The following is a 21,492-nucleotide window of genomic DNA, read 5'->3' as shown; positions in this document are numbered from 1 at the left end:
TTCAGACTGGTTATAGCCACCTGTTCAATAGACTAAATTCAAGTCATTTTTAATCATGTTCATCGGACTGTGGAGCTGTGCCAGGGTCCTACTAAGCAGCAAATGGGTTCAGAGCAGGTACAGTGCAGATTCTGTTAGAAAATAGTTCCCTCTGGTGCTGGTTCTTATCAGCTTGCCTGTGAAGGATAAGAAATCATCAACATTTCAGATTACTGGGGAACAAAAGAGCAGAAACTTGGCTTCTTTGCATCACAGTGGTAACTCAATTTATTTTGGATTTGTACCAACATAAACGAGAGAAGGGTTAGGCACAAAGCCAGATAATCTTTGTATTTCTTAAATAATACAGCAAATCTACAAGGAGCTAAGCTTATGAATGGTTAACAAATGATAGTGAAATGATCAGATGCTGTTTATTGAAGCCAAGTATTACACCATAATCTGTATTTACCTGTTCTCAACTGAGGAGATGTTCTACTGTTTTTAAGGATACCTTGGAAAGAGGAACTCTGACGCAAAATTAATTGGGTTTAAATAGCCTTACAAAGCAATAGACTTCTCTGGTGCAATTATTTTGGGTAGGATTTGACCTATAATATTTTTCTCTAGCTCTTCTGAAGGTCGTGATTATGTCTAACAATTCACTTCTAGTGATTTTTATTTGGGCTCCCAGGAGGGAATGTAAATTTACAAGTTTGAGCAATACATGATTTTCTGTGGCGCTGAAGAAAGATCTTATCAGGCACTAACTGGAGTTTATTTGGACAGTGTAGGTTTCTGCTTGTAAAGACAGAAAAATAAATAGAAAAAAAATTGAGGGCCTGAACACTTCACTATGCATAATCAGGTCTGGTCCTTTTAGACAATTGTACAAGACTGTTCTTCTAGCTGCTTTGTGTTGCTGTTCTTCCTTATAGTTTCTGTGTTTCAGTGAAACACTGCTAATGCTGTTTCATGCTGAGATGTGTTAGAAATTGAAAGTTTCACCAGGTACCTGACAGGAATTACTGACAGTATGAAAGGTGAGTTTTGACCCCATGCTTAATAATGATGTAGCAATAAAATCACTAACTTTTTTAGCACAGACATTCATGATGATATATATGACAGCTTACACAGTGACTTCTCTGCTTAAAATTTTCCATTGATCTGCATCAGCAGGAATTCCACATGTACAAAGTAATGGGAAAATAAACCCTTATGTGTCCTAACTCCATTTTATGTATGTAGCAGATGCTCAGATAATCAACCTCTGATATTTTGTTTCAATGTGAGAGATGCAGCTCTAGAGTTCAAAACTTAAGATTTCCAAACTCGGTGGCATTTCCTTGCGGGATTTGTTTATTCATCAACGCTTCAAATCACAGCACAATGAAATCTAACATAATGACTTCTCTACCGAGTTAAGTACAGTCCTGTACAAAGTGATAAACATTCCTTACAAAGGAGAAAAATAATTTTGCAAGTCATAATCTGAAACTCTGATATAGGAAGAAAACTTCTTCTGCCTAATAGTATGTTGGTCATTTTGCATTTCAGTTGCTGATTCTTCAGTTTTACAGGATGACATGTTGTTCAGGCTGCTGCTAATTATGTGCTCGCTATTATGGTAATTGACATCTCTCAATTTTGTTGTTATGACTACAAAGTACTTGGTAACAGGCTGATAATGCATAAAGATTGCAGCCTGTCTTGCTGGCTGAGAATCATCGCTGTTTCCTTCTCTTCTGTCTGTCCGCGTGCGCTGAGTTACAAGCCGTTTGGTGTAGAGGCTGTTTGCACAGTGCTTATCAACACGATGTTAGAGACATCGCGGCAATACAAATACTGCTGGTATGTACATATATAAACACGTATAATCCACTTTTCGCAGTCAGTAGTGATCTCAAATCCCCCTCTGCAGTAGTGTAATGCTTAATCAGATTTTGCCTTATGTTTAGGTAGGCCGGTGATCTTGTTTCAGCCAGAAAGCATGGGTGAATTGCTGTTTCTTCATGCTTCTTGACCTGTTTGATAGCTATACTTAGGGAATACTGGTATTAGAAATTGGCAGATTGTATATCAAAGCTTGTATACCACTGTGCATCGTCCTGAAAGGATGTCCAATCGTTAAGATCTCAATCCTTTGCACCATTTTTCATATTGTTAAAAAAAAAAATGTTCCTTCCATTTGTTAGTAGATTCCCCATCTTCTTTGTCCCCTGTTTTTAGCCTTTGCAGCACATGCTGAATCTCAGGAATTTATTAAATGTATGCCTGTAGGGGACCAGACTGTGTAGGAAGCTCTCAGCTGATTAAATCGGTAAATCCAAATTGAATCTGAACCTTCTCAGGAAAGCCCAGGTTCAATTTGCATTATTTGGAGGAGTAATAATATCCTGTGAGCAGAAAACTCTGGACAGAAAGGTTTCAATGAAGAAACTACTAGTAATTTACTTAGTCATATATGCAGATAATGCTTTGGACACCTGCAGATTCTGTTTTGGGAAGATTTGTGACAAAGTAAATACTCAGCTCCTTGGTAAGATCTTTTAATCTACCATTTCTACCATTGGAACAAATATTTTTATAATAGGGTTTTTCTTTGCAAGAAGTTTCTTTGAGGGCTTGGTGGATATGCACAAAACTCAGTGTAATGGGAATCAGACATAGCTTCTTCTCGAGTTGAACAGGTTTCTGTTGCATAACCTCAAATGCAGGATGCTGTCTGTTTAGGACCCAGGTTGTCCTCAACATTGACTTAGCACTGGTTTTCAGATACAGGACCTATTAAAAAACACTTCAGTTGTATACTCTAAACTCCACAGGCCATGCTGCAGCTCTTCTGAAGCTTAAATAGGCTCCCAGATTTGACTGATGGTAGGAGATCTTGTTTTTAATTAACTGTCTTGGGGCAACACAACAGCAAGCAAGGAATATGTACATAACAAAAGAATTCCTTAATTAACTGCAGACATCCGTGAGAATATTGGGAGACTTATGAAAAACCAGTAAAACTACAACACCCAGGATCCTGGATCTCTGGTGGCCTTCAAGTCTAGTGCAAATACCCTGTTTGCTTTTCCTTAGTTGGGCTATTACATTTATTGGGGTGGTCTGACCTCTTGATTAGGGAATTGCTCCTGTTGCTTGGATGCTTTTTCCATTGTGCTGCAGCTGGGGAAATTACCTGCTTTCACTTCCCATCCTCCATAATTTCTCTGCTATTGGCTGCTCACTCGGTTGGTAGCTCTAAGAATAGATGAGTAGAAATGTCATTCATTGTTCACCACTGTAGATTGCTGTCTTAGGCCTTCAATCTCTTGTCTTTAATGGCTATAAAATAGGTTCTTTCATACACAAAAGAGGTTCTGAAATGTCTCTTTTATGCTGTTTCACAAGGAAGGTTGTGATACAGGGTTAAGACTCTTGAAATAAAATGGGTTTTATCAGACATGAGGTTTGTAATGTCAAGAGGCATGACTTCTCAACTACCTGCAAGTATAGTGCGCCATTGAAACTGTACAATTATTGTATGGGTTCAATGTACATGGATCCCCATGTTCCAAACCAAGCCATGCTTCAAGAATTTTTTTTTTGTATGAATGTGAGTAATATAAGAAGGAGAGAAAACAGAAAATAAATTGATTGTAGTTTGCATTGTCTCTAAAGTAGCAAGGCTTTTAGGCATACCTAGGTAATGTCAGATACTTTTGAACTGTAGCATTTTAGTCGGGTGAAGATCACAGTCCGAAGCCCTGTTTAACTTATGTTAAGGTAAAATGGAATAAGCAGAGGAAGTATTTTTTGGAAAAATTCCTCATATTATTGGAGCATATTTAGGCTTAATAGGATTGACTGTCAGGTATTCTTTCATTTACGTAGAAAGTTTGTTCGTTCTTTCAGGAAAAAAAATACTTGGAATACATAACTACTAATGTATATGTTCAGTTTTGGGAGTATGTCTCTGTAGCAGGCAGACTTTCTTCTTTTGTGCATATTTTACACTAGCTGGAGAGACTGGCATATGACTTAAAGGTGGAAGAGATCCCTTTACGTTCTGGAAATTGCCATGAAACATCAAGTTGTTCTTCCTAATGTCTATCTTGCTAGGCAATATGATTCTTTTTGCCCCCAGAAGCAAAGATTCTTGCCACACTGACATTTTAATAAGTTATTACATTGCTCACATAGCTGTATAAGCAGTGTGGCCTTAGTGGCAGCAGACTACTTACTGGCAGCAGCAGCTTGGCTCTTTTTTACGCTTTGTTGCTTATTTGTTGTCAGTAAAAGTGGAAGGGTGATTAATCTGTGTTGAATTTCAGGGATGAAAAGTGCTCCTTTACGTGTAAACCATAGTACAGTTTAGGTGTTATTACTATGAACGTTTTGGAATCTGCATAAGGAATATTTAAATATCATTGATATCCAGGTATTCAAGTAGTTTCTTTAGATTTGCTAGGGTGTACATCTATGCTTACTCCCAGAGAAAGAAGTAAAGAGAGAAAACTTTTAAATTTGAATGCAGCATAGCGGTGATAAGAGCAGAGCCTGCTCTTCCCTTGTGCTAACCACGTTCCTCACAGTCTTCCCAAGTATGTCATTTCAGTCAGTTAAGACATGAGGAGTGATTTCCTGAAATGAGCGCTCAGGAAAGTTCCTTTTAAAATCGGTCAGTTCTGATTCATCCAAATTTCATATGGATACCGAGATCTGAGTTGTATTCTTGCTCAGATTAATATCAAGAAAACATGCACTCAAGTGGCCATCCACTTTCAGACTTAGTTGCCTGGATAGTTTGTTCGATGCTGCTTGACGTGATACAGGTACGTTGGTTGAAAAGTTCCTAGGGTGCTGCTTTAGTGGTGTGTCTCCGCCACGACGGCTCCCTGAGATTCCCCTTGGCAAGTTTGCTCTGTACTGTTACAGCATCAGCTCTTTAGAGGCCGTGTCAGATTTTACTTGCCTCCTCGTGGTCAGATGTGATTAGTGTTTTTCACAGATCTGTCATGGGAAAATAAATGCTTAGATGAGAACATTTTGCTTTATGGGCTGAAAGAGCCTAAATTTGTATGTCAAGCCTGGCATACGCTTCTTTGTAAGGGGTCATAAAGTCTGTAGGCTGGAACACAAGACTGCATTTGGTCTCTGGCTCTACAGCCATCCATTAATCATTATTTCCAGTTATAAAACAACATACTCACACTTGCTTCACCAATATGTTGTGAGGATTAACTGTGAGCACTTCCTTGCAATGCACTGCATGTGCACACACCAGTGTCCTCACTCTTTAAGCTGACCCAGCTCTGAGGTACATAAAGTATTTGCCGGAAGAGAGATCAGTATCAATGGTGCAACAGCGGAATGGACGTCGCTGAGTCTACGAGTCACCGCCATGGTGGTCTCTCATGTTTAAACTCCAGCCTGGCTATTGCCTCAGTTCTCCTTACTGCTCCTCTTTTGTTCTGCACATCTTTAGGTGGTGGACTGGGTGGTAGAGGGCAATGGGATGTTTAATTCCCCACTTTGCCTTAAATGAAACGAAGAATCCTGCCTCAGGCTTTTCCTGCAAACCTAGCAGGTTGCTATGGATTAAGCTACTTAATCAATCCAGACAAGCCATTCCATGCTGCTTCGTAGTAGTCAGTACCTCCAGTCACTTGCCATTTCAGCAGCTTTAGAGACTAACGATCCTTCGTTCTGCAGACAAAGATGTGCCAGAAAGCAAAAGTTCCTAAATAGCCTCTATAGACGAAGCTATAAAATCTTGTTGCCTTCATCCTTTCCCACAATCATAAGCTGGTAGCATAGCAACTGATGAAGCTGCTTGAACTTGAGTTGACCTGAAATTACGTGTTTCACAGTTTATGTGTTTATTCTGCCTTGCTACTTTTTTTGGTGCTTGTTGAGTTTACGTTTCCAGTCCCTATGGGAGATTAGCAGCTTGTTCATGCAGAAAGCTGAAATAGATTTAATAACACGTGATATATGAGCTTAAATAGTCCATGGAGTTAGAAACACGAGAGAGAGCTAAAGCTGTCCCTGACTACTGACTGGTGGAGAGGACCTTCTTTTTGATAGGGTGTGGATGCAGTTTTCCATAGCTTTGTACCAGCTTGGTGAAGCCATACGGAAGAAGAGCCTCCCATGGTGTTACAGAAGTGGCTGTTAAAGGAAGCAGTGTAGAGCGTAAATATGCACAGATTGTAGTAACCCTGGGGTTTCTCACACGGGGCAAAGAGAGAACTCAGACACAGGTTCAGATGTAACCTGCAACTTGAATGACTCTCTGTGCATGCACAGTTGCAGCAGTTTCTGGTGGAGAAACTCTTCTTTTCACCAGAGTTTCTAGAAAGCTCCAGTATTTTCATCTCCCTTGTTGAAGGAGAGCTGATGCTCAAGTTCTCATACTTCATGATACTTTTGTAATTACTGCATTCAGATATGTGTCTTATGTCAAACCCTACCTTGGTTTTCTTCATAGGTCATTTCAAGACTAATATGAAATGTTAGTCCACGCATAGCTGATGTGTCTGTCAAGGGCAAGCTCCAAGAACCGAGGGAAGTAGAAAAAATTAAAAATTACTAGTTGTTGTGTGAGGAAAATATATCAAGGATGAGTTTGGAGAACAGGACTTGGTTCAAGCATGCTGAACATGCCCCTGAAGGAGCAAAATGGAGCAGTTAGATATCAGTTAGAGAAAGCCATGGTCTTTTATTTTTACTGGTTTTTTGGTCAAATGAAAACTGAACCTTTCTTCTGTGCGTGACACAATCTCAACAGATGGGGCTAAGATGCTCCAGCCTCAGAGCAGTCTTAGTAAGAGAATGAAATTCTTTCTTTGACAAGCACTTTAAATATTGAATTATTAAATCAAAGGGCATCACTGTCACCAGTGCATGCTCTGGCTGCATATAGAAAAGGAAAATGAGTTGTGCTCATCGTTTCCAGAGAAAAGCATAATCATTTATCTTCATGTGATGGTTTCAGGCTGCAGCACCTGAGTTCTGCTGCCCTGAATGAGGGCATTCAGAGAGCATCCAAAGAGTGTACAGGTGCTCAGTATTATTTCTTGCTGAGCAGTTCTTTGCACAGCTTGCTTTGTGGCTTTCCCCATAATAGACCAACTGGTCTTATACCTCACTCTTTCACACTGAAGGCCGGGCACTGAGAAATAAGAGTAAGGAGGTAAAATGCATCTCACTTAAATTTTAATACCAGTCAAAAGAGGGAGGGATCAGGGAGCTGTTAATTTTATCTTTCTTAGATATGTACCTTAAGATGAGTCCTTTTCTCTCCATTGACTATATAGGGAACCTGAGATCACTCATACAGACTTGAACATATAGAAGCTACATAGTAAAAGTCAGGGTATTTGTAATCAGCTCATGGATGCCTAACTTAATGTGCAAAAGTCTGTGTTGGGCCTCTCTCATGGTTCATGAAAGATTTCTGTAAACAGAATGACATTCTATAAACAACAAGAAGCATACTACTGCTCTTGTTCATGATGGCATTTGGTAGCTATTTTGCAGTTGAAAAACTCAGAAAATTACATGCACTTTAAAAATGAGAGTTAATTGTCCATGATTCCCAACCCTAGGGAGCTTGTCATTCTTAGAGATTACCTAGAGAAGACTGCGTGTGTGCTGTATAGGGTAGCACTCCTATCCATGTGAAAAAAGGTTGCCTTCTAGCACTCTCAGTGCACAAGACATATGAATGTGTTTTGCTGCAGTCCTGGAGATTCCTACGTATCAATACGGAGCCATGGGAGAGTCTATAGTCACCTTTTTTTTTCCTCTTCTACAGTACAAATGATGACTCAAAGAGAAGCATTCAGTTCTAATCTATGTGAGTTCTTGTAATAAGCTTTACAATTAAAGCACAGAGTCTTCCATCTAATTCACTTAATTTACGCTGGGAAATGAGATACTGTTCAACTAATCCGATGTTATTTTCTTCTTTATTAGAGAATGAAAGCATCCTCTGAGGCTCTGGTGGGATTCAGGCTAAGCTTCTGAGACACAAATAGGGTGAAAAGCTAATGAAATAGTATGCTACTGTAATTCCCACTTGGTATCTGGTGCCCCTTTCCTTTAACCTGTAACACAATTAGAAGAGTTGGTAGGAGGCGACAGGCCTGTACCAACTCTTTCTGGTCTCGGGGTGACTTTGTAAACCTTTGTTTGATAAGATGACACTAATACAGATGAACTTTCTTCAAGCAGGGTTTGTTCCAGCTGTCTTGCATGATGACTGCAGTGCTTTTAGGAAGTGGTTAAGAGGTTTTCTACTGCTTTATAGTAACTCCTGTAAGCATTACTGTATTCTTCTCTTTAAACCTAGGCAGCCCAGTTGCTTAATTTAGAACATAGGCATTCAAATCACTAAGGAGCATTTGCACCGCTTCTTAAGGGGAAAATACATAGAGAATGTGTGTTCTTCATTTTCATCAGGCTGCAGCAAGTTCTCCCTTTGTATATAAGTACTACACCTACACTGTTGTGAGATGTAAAGGGAATAGTCTGTAGTCTTTGAATTTTGGGTTTTTGGGTATGTCAGAAGATAAGCATCCTGCCAAATATTGGGTCTCTTGGTCCATTGGCTTTCTTGGGTGATATTGATTACTGTCCCCTGAGATCCGTTCACCTCTTGTTTTTCATTGCTGTTGTGCTGATTCTTTGACCACTTTGCTCAATTCTTTCATGTCTTTCTGGTTCATTTTTATTTTCTTCCCCACTTCTTGTACATGAAACGTATGGCAAGTCCCTTGTAGATAGAAGCATTAGCTCTTAAGGGAAAAGCGAGAAAAAAGCGCATGACATACCGTGGCAAATGAGTATTCTATATCATAGAGTACTAAAGTTACTTATCCCTGTGTTAGTAAATTCTGTGTTGGGAAGAAGCATCAGATGGAGAGTACTGACATTAAATTTGCTAATCCGTAGAACAATATAGCAGTGTCTAAATGCAGCCCCCCCCTTACCACTCTAATGTCCTAGCTCTTTAGCTAAATAACCAACCTGCCACAAGCTAAGAGGGTAAATTTCTATTTTTGTTTGTCAGTCTTTGATTACTAAGTACACAGGTATCCTGTGGCTGATGGCTCATGAGGATGAATGCAGTCTTGATCTCAACAGGGGCAAGAGATGACCTGCATATTCACAGGGCTGCATCGCATAGTGTGGGAATGCTCACGGAGGACAAGAGGTTAAACTTTGCTGTGTAAGGGTGATGTCTGTCTGCTGGGACTGCTCTGTTTCATAATGGGATGCAAAACCAACAGTAAAGGCTTTCACACCTGTAAAATGCATATACTTGTGAAACCATTGCCCCTTGTTCTATAGGCTGTAGAAATCCTAAACCTTCCTCTTCTCTCACTTTCCTGGATTTTGGCTTTAATTAAATATTCAAAATTGTTGATTTCAGAATTGGTTTTGGGCACTTTTCTTTTAGGAGTAGACAGACTATATCGCTCGCTGGTGCAATTTACCCATCCAGGTGAATTAATGATTCACTTTATTAATGCCGCTAGCACACGCTTGACATGTGCCACTGCTGTCAGCCTCTTGCATTACTGAGAGACAGATCTGAATGTCTCTCTTTTAGACAAAAAAACTATTAGTACGGTGTCAGCACAGTGAAATAGACTTATGCTAAATATTGTAAAATCCTTGTGCCATGTCTTTGTGGAATAAATGGAACTGGAAGTTTGGACAATCACTGGAAAACAAAGTTCAACTGCTGCATTTATTACAGTAGTAGGAAGTGTGCTAATAGCAATGCCAATGTGAATAATGTCATTCAGAGCTCACACTGCTTATTGCTATGGTGTAAATCTAGAAAGGATACTCAGGGATGCTGCTCAGACAGTTAAGTGAATCTCTAATAGCCAGCAAGAAGGTGTGCAAAACAGTTGTGGAAAGGTGACAAATTCTGCCTAAAGGACAGAGGGGCAAAAAATCAGAACAAAGGCATTTAAACATGATTCTGTTGTTTCTTAAAACAGATGGGTTTGCCTTCTAAAATGCAAATTTAAGTGCCTGTGTTCTCACTAGCTTGTAAATTGTAACAGTCTGTGGCTATTGTGTAGAAAACTATACAAATATGTTTTGTCCTGTGTTTTTTGCTTTAAAAAGTTCTGAGAAGCTTGAGATTTGGTTTCCTTGCCTTCCAGTCCCATCCTCATCCATTTGGCAAGCACACTCAACAGCTGCTCGTTTAGGACCCTGTGAGAAAACCTTACAATTCCCATTAGTAGGGGAATAAGCAGTATCGTGTTTGAAAACACAGATCCTGCTTGTCAGGCAAATGTCTTTTGATAGCAGCTCCCATCCCCACCTCTTCAACCCCGAAAGAATAAAAAACACTGTGTCTCTTCTGATCTTATTTTTAGAACCTGTGCTGTATGTCGTACGCATGTGAGAAAACAAGACAGGGCTGGCTGTGTGCGTGTTGCAGCTATCTTCCTGCTGCTCTGGAGGCATGGCTATGTATGGGGCATGCACCGCTGATGTTTTGGAGGGACTTGCAGAGTCATCAAGCAGTGTGAAAGGTACAGACTGGATGGCCCAGCCAGGACAAACCCGCTTTCCTCATCTATTTAACAGGCGTGTCAGCCTTTTCTGGGCCTTCTCTGGTTTTGTTTTCTGATTCCCTTCAGTCCTAAGTTGAGAGTTTATTTCAGTGTTTGAGAGAGTCATGTTAGGAATTTCATGTGTTGGCATGATTGTTCAGTAACAACATAAGGGTATAGGTTAGCGCTTCAGAAACAGGATCATTGAACTTTGTGATATACTAGTGTTTTGTAGCATTAGGCATTCTTTTTGTTTAAAACCATCCATAGGCCATCACATGCAAGTGAGAGTTCATGGTCACTTTGGCTGTACGTTTTATCAGATGGTCTTGTTATGAACAGGGAAGGAATTTTCAAAAATATCAAGGTTTTATTCGGATAAAATCCATAGCTTAAGAGGTTTATCCAGCTGTTTTAAGATTACATTTTCTATAATGCCTTTTTCTTATGGATTATTTCACAGGAGACAGTGATAACAGTTGTTGGGGATTTTTCTCTAATTTTTCAGTCTTCCCAGTTGCATCTGAAGGATTCATGGAGCCCATTTTTCTTCCATCGTCTAACAATTGCTTAGAAAATAACATAGAGAAATATTCCAGTAGTAGAATAGAAACACTCAGGAGCAGTTGCCAGAGAGTAAAATACATGTGTTTTCCACAATAGTTGGAAAGTATAGTATTCATGGCACCAAGCCTGTCGGAGTTCAAGGAGCATCTGGACGACGCTCTTAATCAGATGGTTCCGTTTTAGGTAGTCCTGTGAGGAGTAGGGAATTGGACTCAATGATCCTTATGGGTGCCTTCCAACTCAAGACCTTCTATGATTCTGTTTGGTCTTTTTTGGTCCTTCATGTTAGTTTTGTTTTCTCACACTCTTTGCACTACTAAACTTTCTGTCATTTTAAAGCCCTACTGGTGTTCAGCCCTCTCAGCTGTAGACCACAGCTTTATTTCCTCTTCTAATGAGAGGAGAAAGGCAAACCCAAATTCCCTTCGTGTCTGCACAACTGGACCTGCTTTGCAAATACAATAAAACCTACTCGTGTTCAATAACTCCCGTTTTTTTGAGCTTGTACTACATAGGTCTTTTGTTTCCTTGAAATAGGGCACCCGGGAACCACATTTTCCTGTGTCCTTCCTGAGGGTGGGATTCAGGCTAGATACCGTTCCAGTTGCAGCAGTCCAGTTCCACGTGTCCTCATTGCTGGGGAGTCTGTGGCTTTCTCCTCTGCACCCGGAGGAGGAAGGGGAATGGCTGAAAGGGAGCAACAGGCTAGACAAAGCTTGCAATATAAAATACTGTCTGGATCAAATGGGGCTTAAAATATGGTTGATCACAATTGCATGTGCACAAGGCCAATCTGTCACCATGTTTATTTAATCAAGATCACATAGAGATTTTAATTAAAATAGTTAGCTCATAACATCAGGCTGGTCATCTGTAACTGACAAGTGCGTTTAGTTACAAAGGGCGAAAAATGGTCCTTATTTATGTGCTAGTTTTGCTAAATAATGGGTAGCTTGCTTAGATCACTTGCAGTGATTTGGCACAGAGTGATATTTAAAAAATTGCTTCTTGTCCAGTTGGTGCCAGTAGGAAAGAGCTCATTATTTTCAGTGAGGTGGGATTGAGCCTTGAATAACTACTATCAAGCCTGCTTATTTTATTTTCTTAAATTTGGAAAATGGGAGCAACATTTTACACTCCTGATTTTCTAATATTCTGCAGCACCTGTTTTTCAAATGGTACTTAGAAATAGGAAAATTAACAGAGGGGAAAAAAGGGAAAACCACCATCACTTTTTTTTTGGGGGGGGGAGAGGTTTGGATTTGATTTAAAATAGAGAAGACAGTAATGCTGGGTGTCATCTTAATTTAAATCGGTTTGGCAATATAGTTTCTAAACTTGTTAGATGAGACTTTCATGTCTGTTTAGCAGGACAAACTGCTCTATTAATGAAGCTCAGTCCCATAAATCTCTTTTAACTTGCAATCAAGTCCCGAAGTAACCTGGACCATGCTGCTATTTGAAGTCTGCAGCCCAGGAGAATGGAGTTTAATATTTCATTTGTCTTGTGTTCAGCTATGATGTGACTTGTAAGATGTCATTTTTGCATTGGGAATAAAAATCACTAAGTCTATCTTTTAATTGTCTTGCATCAAGAAACAAGTAATTAACTGTTTGTGATTTGTAATAATTTGATTTTTAATGAAACTGTATCTACCTACATTTCTTGAAAATAAGCTTCTTGGAGAAATAACCTTACTAAGTCAAAACATAATCAGCCTGACATTTCATATCAGAAAGAGATTCTGGCAGGAGTTAGGGGAACAGTGCAAAATAAAAGCAGAAACAAACATTCCACAAAAAAACTTAGCTCGTGACACTAGTTTTTGTTCCTGTTGGATACGTGCTACAATTACAATTCAGATTGCTTTTTTTTTTTCCAGAGGTACAATGCACAACTACTGCAGTCAATCTCAAGGAGCTAGTGTGGTTCATTGTCATTACTTAGCCAGAGGAAATGAAATTAAGTAACATTTCAGTTGGTCGTGTTGTATAATAATGGTTTCTGTGTATTTGTTTCTCTTCACTGAGCAGATGTTAACCTGCAAGACTTCTCCAGAGGGGAAAGTCCCATCTTCCTCCTGTCATGTGGTGCTCAAACTCTTCTCTTCCACATTTCTGTGGGTCCTGGATTCTTCCATTTCTCTGGGTTCTTTGAGGAGTCACCTTTAAGAGGGGTTTAGAATAACTCCCACAGAACTTCAAAATTAATGTCATGCTGTAACATTTACAGGTTTCTTTTTCTGAGACAGAGATGTCCTTTCCATCACCTTATTTTCACAAGAGCTTGTGTCCTCTGAGCTGAGGGCAAACCACGTTAGAGTTTGATAGAGGGGAAGCTAGATGAGATTAAAGAAATTGCTCATAATCTTGCACAGTTCAGCTCAGGTTTTCGAAACCACAAGGCATATGCTATTTGTGCAGCTTCCAATATGCAAGTGTTAGTTATACACTGACGGGGGGTGGGGGGATAAAAATCAGGCAGGCAGCCAGAGCCATGTAGATTTTTTTTTTTGTAGCTTTCATCAAAGGGTGCTGCTGAGATGTCTTTTATTGGCTTGCTTTTCTTTTTATCAGAGTTGATATTCAGCAGCCGGGTTCCTGCCTCCTTATGATGCTTTTCAGACATCTAGGTACTCTTCAAGTCTCATGCAGACTTTCCTTGAGTACCTTTGCTCATGAAGTTAAGCAAACTTTGCAATCAAACACGTCAGGAGGTGTTGACTCCCTGGTGCCTTAGAGTTTTTCTTAGTTCTGATGTACCAAGAGCCCCAGTCAGAGTCGGTTCTGGCAGCATCCTGACTGCTGGTATCATTGACTGTGGGAAGATCCCTAGTGTTTAAATTTGCTAGTATTTTCTCAGACACCCAGCCAGTGCTTTGATTAAAAAATATATCCTATTTTTAACCTTTCTTTTGCTTGGTAAAATCGCAAAATGAGCAAGTTTCCCACTCATTGCTCGTTGTGTTGTGTTGAGCATTACACTTTGGCTGAACCACAATATCGTGATCAATGATCGGGTCACAGGGCAGAGGAAGGGCTGTTGTACTGGAGCCTTTTTATACGTGGTATATGCTAAGTGCACTCAGTCTTCTTTATTTAAGACTTCTTTCCCCCCTCTCCCTCCAATATCATATTGACTGCTATTGCTCATATGCTCAAAGGAGGGAATAAGCATAAACCTTCTCATCTTTAACAGTGACTTTTGGACATTTTATTTTGAACAGCAGTTGCTTTGTGGTTACTGTATCTTTGCAGGTGTTTCTGAATTGGTAATACTACCCCCGGTGTAAGGGGGCTGAATTTTTAGCGCACATAAAAGAAGCCAAATTCTTTTCAGTAACACGTTAAATTCTTACGAAAGGTTTGGTGAATGACAGGAGAAATTGTGCCTGTGTTACAAAAGATTTTTGGGACAGTCTTGCTATACAGATACCTAGTGGAAATTTGGTCCTTTTGACAAAATTGTCTCAGGCCTCTTGTGATTTCTTTTTGTCTACAGAACCCCCAACTCCTATCGCCCCGCCCGAGCTGCTGGCTGTCGGAGCCACGTACCTGTGGATCAAACCCAACGCTAACTCCATCATTGGAGATGGGCCCATCATACTGAAAGAGGTGGAGTATCGGACGACTACTGGGAATTGGGCGGAAACGCACATTGTAGACTCTCCTAATTACAAACTGTGGCATTTGGATCCTGATGTGGAGTATGAGATCAGAGTGCTGCTGACTCGCCCTGGAGAAGGAGGCACAGGGCCCCCTGGACCACCACTCACAACAAGAACAAAATGTGCAGGTAGGGTTTCTACTGCTTTACAATATGGCACAGATATTTTGGTTCACTTACTAACACATCTGCAAGTGCTCCTCCGCACATCCTTATTGTAGATGTGCTTCGTCAGTGATCTGAACTGACATTATGAATTTTGATATATCCTGGAATATTTTACTTTTTATTCCATAGGCAAGTGTTTAAGAAACTGTTGTTTTTATGCATGTAGTGTATTTGCCAAACTTTCTGCTACAGCGTATGGCAGCTTTCTGTTGAAATAGGCAAGCGGATGAGAGTTCCCCAACCAGTTCTCCAGTAAGCAAATTGTTCCTAAGACTAGTCTATTATAAAATTTTCACCCTGTAAGTGTGTAATAATATATTTGTTGTTCTTGGGTAATGGTTCAGTGTTGGTTATTAACAAATTGACAGTGCTATCAATTTATGAGTACAGTGTGGTGAAGCAGTGAGCATTTAGTTTTTAAGATACGTTTTTGTATTCCATTTGATGGAACTTAGTCTTTTCCTCACTTCTGATAATGCAACCTGTTCGAACACTGTGCAGCATCTTCCCTTTGTCTTTCATATTGGAACAGATAAATTTTGATCCAGTGACAGGAAAAGTCTATCTTCTTTCTAAGCCATATTGGCCTTTCCAGGAAAAACTAAAGGATTGTGTTCCTCATGTTTCAAATATATTGGCTATTCATCCTGTTTTCATACATTAATCATTAGCCATTAAGGGAAATCAAGCTCTGTGCCTTGCAAGGGGATGAACAAAGGAGTTTTCTGCCTAGCAGCAGCCACACATCTGTCTTCCCAAGGTTTGCATTTCTGTCATTTTTGCAAGGTCCTTTCTGTGGTGTGAACAAAGGACAGAGACTAAACGGCTGCTCTCCTTTTGCTACAACCTTCCTTCCTTCCCTCCCCACATATTGGTGGTTTACAGCAAGTGGATTTAAGTAGTGGAGAGCTTATGCCAAAAGCATTCTGGTTCCAGTTGCTCTTTTTGACCAAATAGCAAGTCTGAAGTGTGAAGAATGCATCAAGAAAAGCCAAATGCCATCCTGGGATGGGATTAAGCAGTGCAACGTTAGCGTTCCTCACCCACTGTCACAGCATGAGCATCCCCAGCAGCATCTTCTTCCTCTGTGAAGAGCGGAAGCCTGGCAAGTTGAGTGTGTTGTGGGGAGGGGGGGCACATCCTTTTACTGCCTTTCCTTTTTTATATATGTTATAAAGCAGTGAACTTTTAGTGTCTCTTTGAGAAAAACCGGTTTAAAAAAAATAAATCTGAGCACGAGGATCTGGCATGTAGGTGTTTGCTATATTCAGCGCCTGTCCATTGGCAGAAGACAGATGTTTGGAAGCTTTTCTGCAGCTAGATGGAGAGCATGAAGTGACATGGGTGATGTCCTGGCCTATTTGGGAAACTGGCACATGCTCTGCTACTCAGCTTTTGGCTGTCTCCTCCCTCACTAGTGCGGTCGAATTCTCTAACCTTCAGCAGAACTGACCGCAGGCCTGGCCTGGGACTGTGCGTTTGCATATGGAAATAGGACGTGCTGAGATTTGGTCTGTAGTTCAGGCGTTGTGACTTCGCAGGCACGCGCTCTGCAGCAGCCAAACTTGCCAACTTTTCTGTATTACCTGTAAAGAGTGCTTGCTTTAGTTTAATTCAGGGGTTAAAAAAAAAAAAAAAAGGATGTTGGCTTTGTGCTTAATGTTGCCTTGTACCGGATCCCAATTTGCTGAGTTTCCTTACTCAGCATAGGTATCGACTGACATCATGAAGGATGACGTAGGTAATTTGTTCAAATTGGCTAAGCGGTGCCACTCGCTATTTTCCATCCTAATTTACTAATGAAAATCTAACTGGAGAAGGTCATTCTGTTAATGTTAGTTGTCATACAGAGCTTGTTGAGATTGATGGTGATGGCATTTATGTTTTGTTTAGGGCATTGGGTGGGAGAAATTGTAATGATCTTGATCTAAGGATGGGCTCAAAGGAAGGGAGAGACCCAGTATCTAAAGATGTACAACTTGCACAAAGTGCCGACTGAAATGATAGACAAGAAAATGCAACTCGTTATTCCAATTCCCATATGTCGTGGAACTCCTTCAGAATACCCTCTTTCGAGGATAATTACACAAAAGTGCCACAGTAAAGATTTTCAAAGATGTGCTGAACCAAGAAAACAGCACTACTTCCTTCATTTTTCCTAGACTACCTAACGAACGACATCAATGAAAATTGAGGGTTTTTTTAAATAGTTGAGGGATGAGTGATGCTGGTTTTTTCAAGTGAAGTTTTTGGTTCTTTTCTTTGTTGTGACTTTTTCTTAGCAAGAGGAAAGTACCAAACTCCTACACATTTGTATGTAATTGGTAGATGACTGGAGTAGTCCTGTTTTACTGGACTGTTTAGTGTTGGTACTGTGTTTATTAGGCACACTGATAAAGATAACAAAATTGACTGCAGAAGTAAGAGTAGAGAATATTCCCTATGCTGGAGAAGAAATATTTACTTATTAGATTGCAAGGAATCAGCATAACGATAAACAGAAGGTGGCTCTGTGGAGACTGTGGAGTGAGAGTGACTGTCTCACTCCAACAGTGAGAAGTCAATGTCCCTTTTACTAAATAATCTCTTTAGTGTCTCTTCACATATTTTATACTTGTGTGCTAGGGAGTCTGAGTAACTGCTGGCATCGCCTTCAACGTAGGCACACCTTGCAATGAGATTCTTATTTTTTATTTTCATCTCTAAATTGGAACAGGATTTGGGAAGGACCACGCTTTTCTTCCACTTCAAATCAAGCGACAGAAGCTCATTTACAAAGTTGCAGTTGTCTGCTGTGAGTTTCCCGACTGTCAGACTGAGCAAAAGCGTGACCAGAATGGCTCAGCATGAGCTTAGAAAGTCATTGCGCCATGACGTGACTCTTACCAGGACCATTTATGATTTTCAGATTTTTTGATCAGAGTGAATGGAAGTTGTTTACATGGACTTTAAAAAGTTTTTCATTATATAAACCCCATAAAAACTAATTATGAAAGGTCTTGCTCCAAATGAGCACAAAGAAGTTTTATTAAACTGGATAATATCTTATCTAAATTTCTATAAACAGTATGTGCCTAGGCATCCGTTATCCCACTGCTGATGCTTTTGGTTTTCTGTAGGACAGCATTACAAGACTTCATTTATATTTGATCTTTAGAAATGATACTGAAAATTAAGTCCCAGCTTGCCTCATTCCAGCAAAAACCAACTGCCAGAAAATATGGCAAACCCTGCCTTTGTAAATGAATTATTTTTGTTGTTGTTGTGTGGGTTTTGTGTTTGGGGGTTTTTTTATAGACTGTGATAGGTTGTGACTTGGGGCAGGAGAAAATTAAATAACCTTGAGGCATAAAAGAGTAAACTGTCAGTCAGAGGAAAGGGTTGCTCAGCGGGGAATGGGGAAAAGAGAAAGACTGCTTAAGGTTAAGACCAGACACAGGGCTGAGGGGTGGTTAAAGGAAAGGAAGATATAAAATACTAGTTTTTACCCCCAGAATAATAGGTTGGGGGAGATAACAGGATCAGAATAGTATGTTTGAACGCAGTTCCCAGTAGTGCCTAGTAGTTCAGCACTGGTCTTCTGAGAGTGGGTTTTTTTAGCCATCCCCAATAGTTAAAAAGAGCTCTTTAAAATCCTTGTTTCGTGGGCTTCATTCAAGAGTGTGCTTTGGGAAGCTTGGGGCTTCTCTGTGCTTATTTACTATTCCCCTGCTTTTTTTCTTTCTCCAGTTGCCACCGAAATGGAGAGTAGGGGAAAAGTCCTTTTTTCCTCTGGTGGATGGGAAAGGGAAGACTTTGCAAAAGAGGTCATCATTGCATGTGTGTTGGGGGGGAAGTCTCACCTGAAAAGTATTTGCCTTCTAGTGGGATGAACTTGCATGAAAAGCAAGGCCAAAGAGTAACATTTAAATTAATATTAATAAAGGGACAGAGATAAGACGTTCTTTAAAAATAATACTTAGATCTGGATAAAATACTACCTGAAAACACTGTCTTGAACATCAGCTTCTCTGCCTTTTTGGATGATGACAAGTGACTCATAAGATGAGGAGGGTTTTGTGACCTTGAGGCTTGGAAGCAGGAAGCTTGCCAGTCTGATGGGAGAGTTGGTTGGTAAGGAATGGGAGGGGAGAAAAAGTCCTGAGAAACTCCGTAATCTTCCCTCCCAAAAAGGTGTGGCAATGATTCTTCGTAGAACAAGCTTGTGATAATAGGAGGTTTGGTCTCATATGAAAAAATTCACAGATCACGTGCAACTTATCTCTTAAGATAAGCTGCTAGAGACGGGGTTATTCAGCAGGAGGATGTGATCTAGCTCCTGGAGAAAGGAGCAGTTGTCAAGATCAATACTCAATTTTTGTTCTTGGCCTAGGGAAATAAAAGCTGGTCTTGAATGATGTGGCTGAATTCAATACTCCTTTTAAAATTAGTCAGGATAAAGTAGTTGATATAAACGTGAATAATCTGTACGTTCAGAGTTTGATATGGTATTGCAAAGTAGTTGGAAAACCTTTTCCTTTAGTTATTGTTAAAAGGCACTTTGTTGCCCTGAAATCTTGTGAAGTTTAGAAGTGGTAAACAGCTTTTGCCATCTTTTTGTGGTTTGAAGGCTACATTTTCATATTTCATAGAACTGTTTTTGTCTGTTGCTCTGTGGTGTTGGTTGATGGTTGGACTTGATGATCTTACAGGTCTTTTCCAACCGTAATGATTCTGTGATTTTGTGATTCTGTGAAAAAGGAGGTAGTTGTGTACTATTATGAAACGCACAAATTGAACAACCAGGAGGTTACTTTGTTGTGCGCTGAGGTAGTGTGAGTTGTTACAACAACAGGTTCAAAAATATTTCTTTCTGATTTAATTTTAAGGTGATAGTTCCCGTTAAACAGGAAACATTCACAAGTTAATGTTGAAAAATAAGATTCAGGGTTGCTATACTACTGCCTTCATTTTTTTTCAAGCTTACAAAAAAAAATACCTGAAAAAAAATCTGAGTATCTGAGTCAAAGCACTACACAAATAGCATGTCACGTGATTTGAAAGAGAATTCTGTACAACTGATGTGTAGGTATTATTAGAATCACTGATTCACAGACTAATTTAACTTGGAGTTACTCTAAGCCTTGTCCTGAACCATGCATTCATTTCCCTATTAATATTAGTTAAATTTTATCTCTTAGCTCCACTGTCTTCTATAATTTTAAATGTAGACAGCTGGGAGAATAGATGCTTATTTAGCAGGATTGCCTACTTTTGAAAAACACTTCCTGTAGAATGTTAGCAGTGAAGGAAAACATTACCTGGGTTTCTTGGTTTCTGTGTTGGTAAATGCTGTGAGGGACTTTCTTTTCTCAACGATGATAAAGACAAGCCTCTGCAGTGCGCGTTCTGCTTGTGTTCGGTTTTGCTCTCTTGCTAAATTCCCTGAAACAAAGGCTTGTGTAGCACAGTGAGATGCGCTTGTTCTTCTCTTGATAGAGCTTATTCCCGAGAGTCGTGGAGCGCTGCAGGTGAGCTGTTGAGAATGGCGTGAGCTGTTGAGAATGGCATGATCTTCTGTCTGAGCTTTGGCACGTGGATCCCGCAAAGCCTGTGGGACTGGTACCCATTTTAGTGACTTTGTCTGCCTAGCTTGGTGATTGAAACTCCTGTTTTCATTCTGCCTCAATAGCCTGTGGCATGTCAGCTAGAGAGATAAGAGTAGAGTTACAAAAATATGATAGCCCTTCTTTTTGATCCTTGATCCCCAATTTGTGCTTGGAAACAGCCTGGTAGTATTGTTGAAAGATAGGGGCTTCACCTGTATTGCATCCTACCAGCTCAAGTCCCTTTGCATATAAGGTGATGACTTTCCCTGCCAAATCAATTAAACAGATAATAAATGTACCTTGATTTCTGCTTTATTTTTTCCCCCTCCTCAGTTGATTTTTGAGGGAGTAGAAAGAGAGCATCTACCCTTGAAATAACAGCTGAAAGAAAAGGTGAAGTACTTCTTGATGATATGCATTATGTGGCTATGAACTTGTCAGAGTGGTACGCTTTTCTTGTCTCTCTTTGTCAGGTCTCAACTTCTGTTTAGCCCATAATGTGTACCTTCAGACCTCTTAGACAATATAGATGATGCTTTAATTGAAACTACAGAGCTGTGTAGGAAGCAAAGTGTATTTCTCGTTTCTCTTCAAGTTGCAGAGGTGCAGCTGGTTACATGTACAGGGGTGTTCTGGGCAAAAGATGTCTCTTTGAGGAACTACCAATATCAAATTATTGGCTGTAAAAACATGGTCAAACTGGGAAGATACCTTTCAAAGACCAGAGGATAGATTAGATCCATGAATTAGTTACTGGAAAAGAATTGAAAAAAGACAGAGCTATGTCATCTGGGATATAACCACAGTGATGACCTATATGGAACAGAAAGAATTTGGGAGGAGAAGGGGAGGTCATTAAATGGTGAAAGGGGAAGCTGAGAATTTTGGTGCACTTTGGGTGACTGACTGAATACAGGACTCCTGAAAAGCCATATTGTTGGAG

The 21,492-nt window shown here is 40.0% G+C and overlaps 1 protein-coding gene across 1 annotated transcript in view; it reads left to right on the top strand.

Moving 5' to 3' along the window:
• Positions 1-21,492, top strand: part of PTPRT (protein tyrosine phosphatase receptor type T) — a 460,489-nt gene that overhangs the window by 221,893 nt on the left and 217,104 nt on the right. Inside the window, exon 7 of the mRNA XM_059827326.1 lies at positions 14,629-14,922. Within this exon, the coding sequence (XP_059683309.1) occupies positions 14,629-14,922 (294 nt within the window). The remainder of the gene's footprint in view (positions 1-14,628; positions 14,923-21,492) is intronic.

Source organism: Gavia stellata, chromosome 20, assembly GCF_030936135.1.
Source record: "Gavia stellata isolate bGavSte3 chromosome 20, bGavSte3.hap2, whole genome shotgun sequence".
Taxonomy (NCBI): domain Eukaryota; kingdom Metazoa; phylum Chordata; class Aves; order Gaviiformes; family Gaviidae; genus Gavia; species Gavia stellata.
The sequence above is the reverse complement of the archived record's forward strand: the minus strand, read 5'-3'. Positions and strand labels throughout refer to the sequence as shown.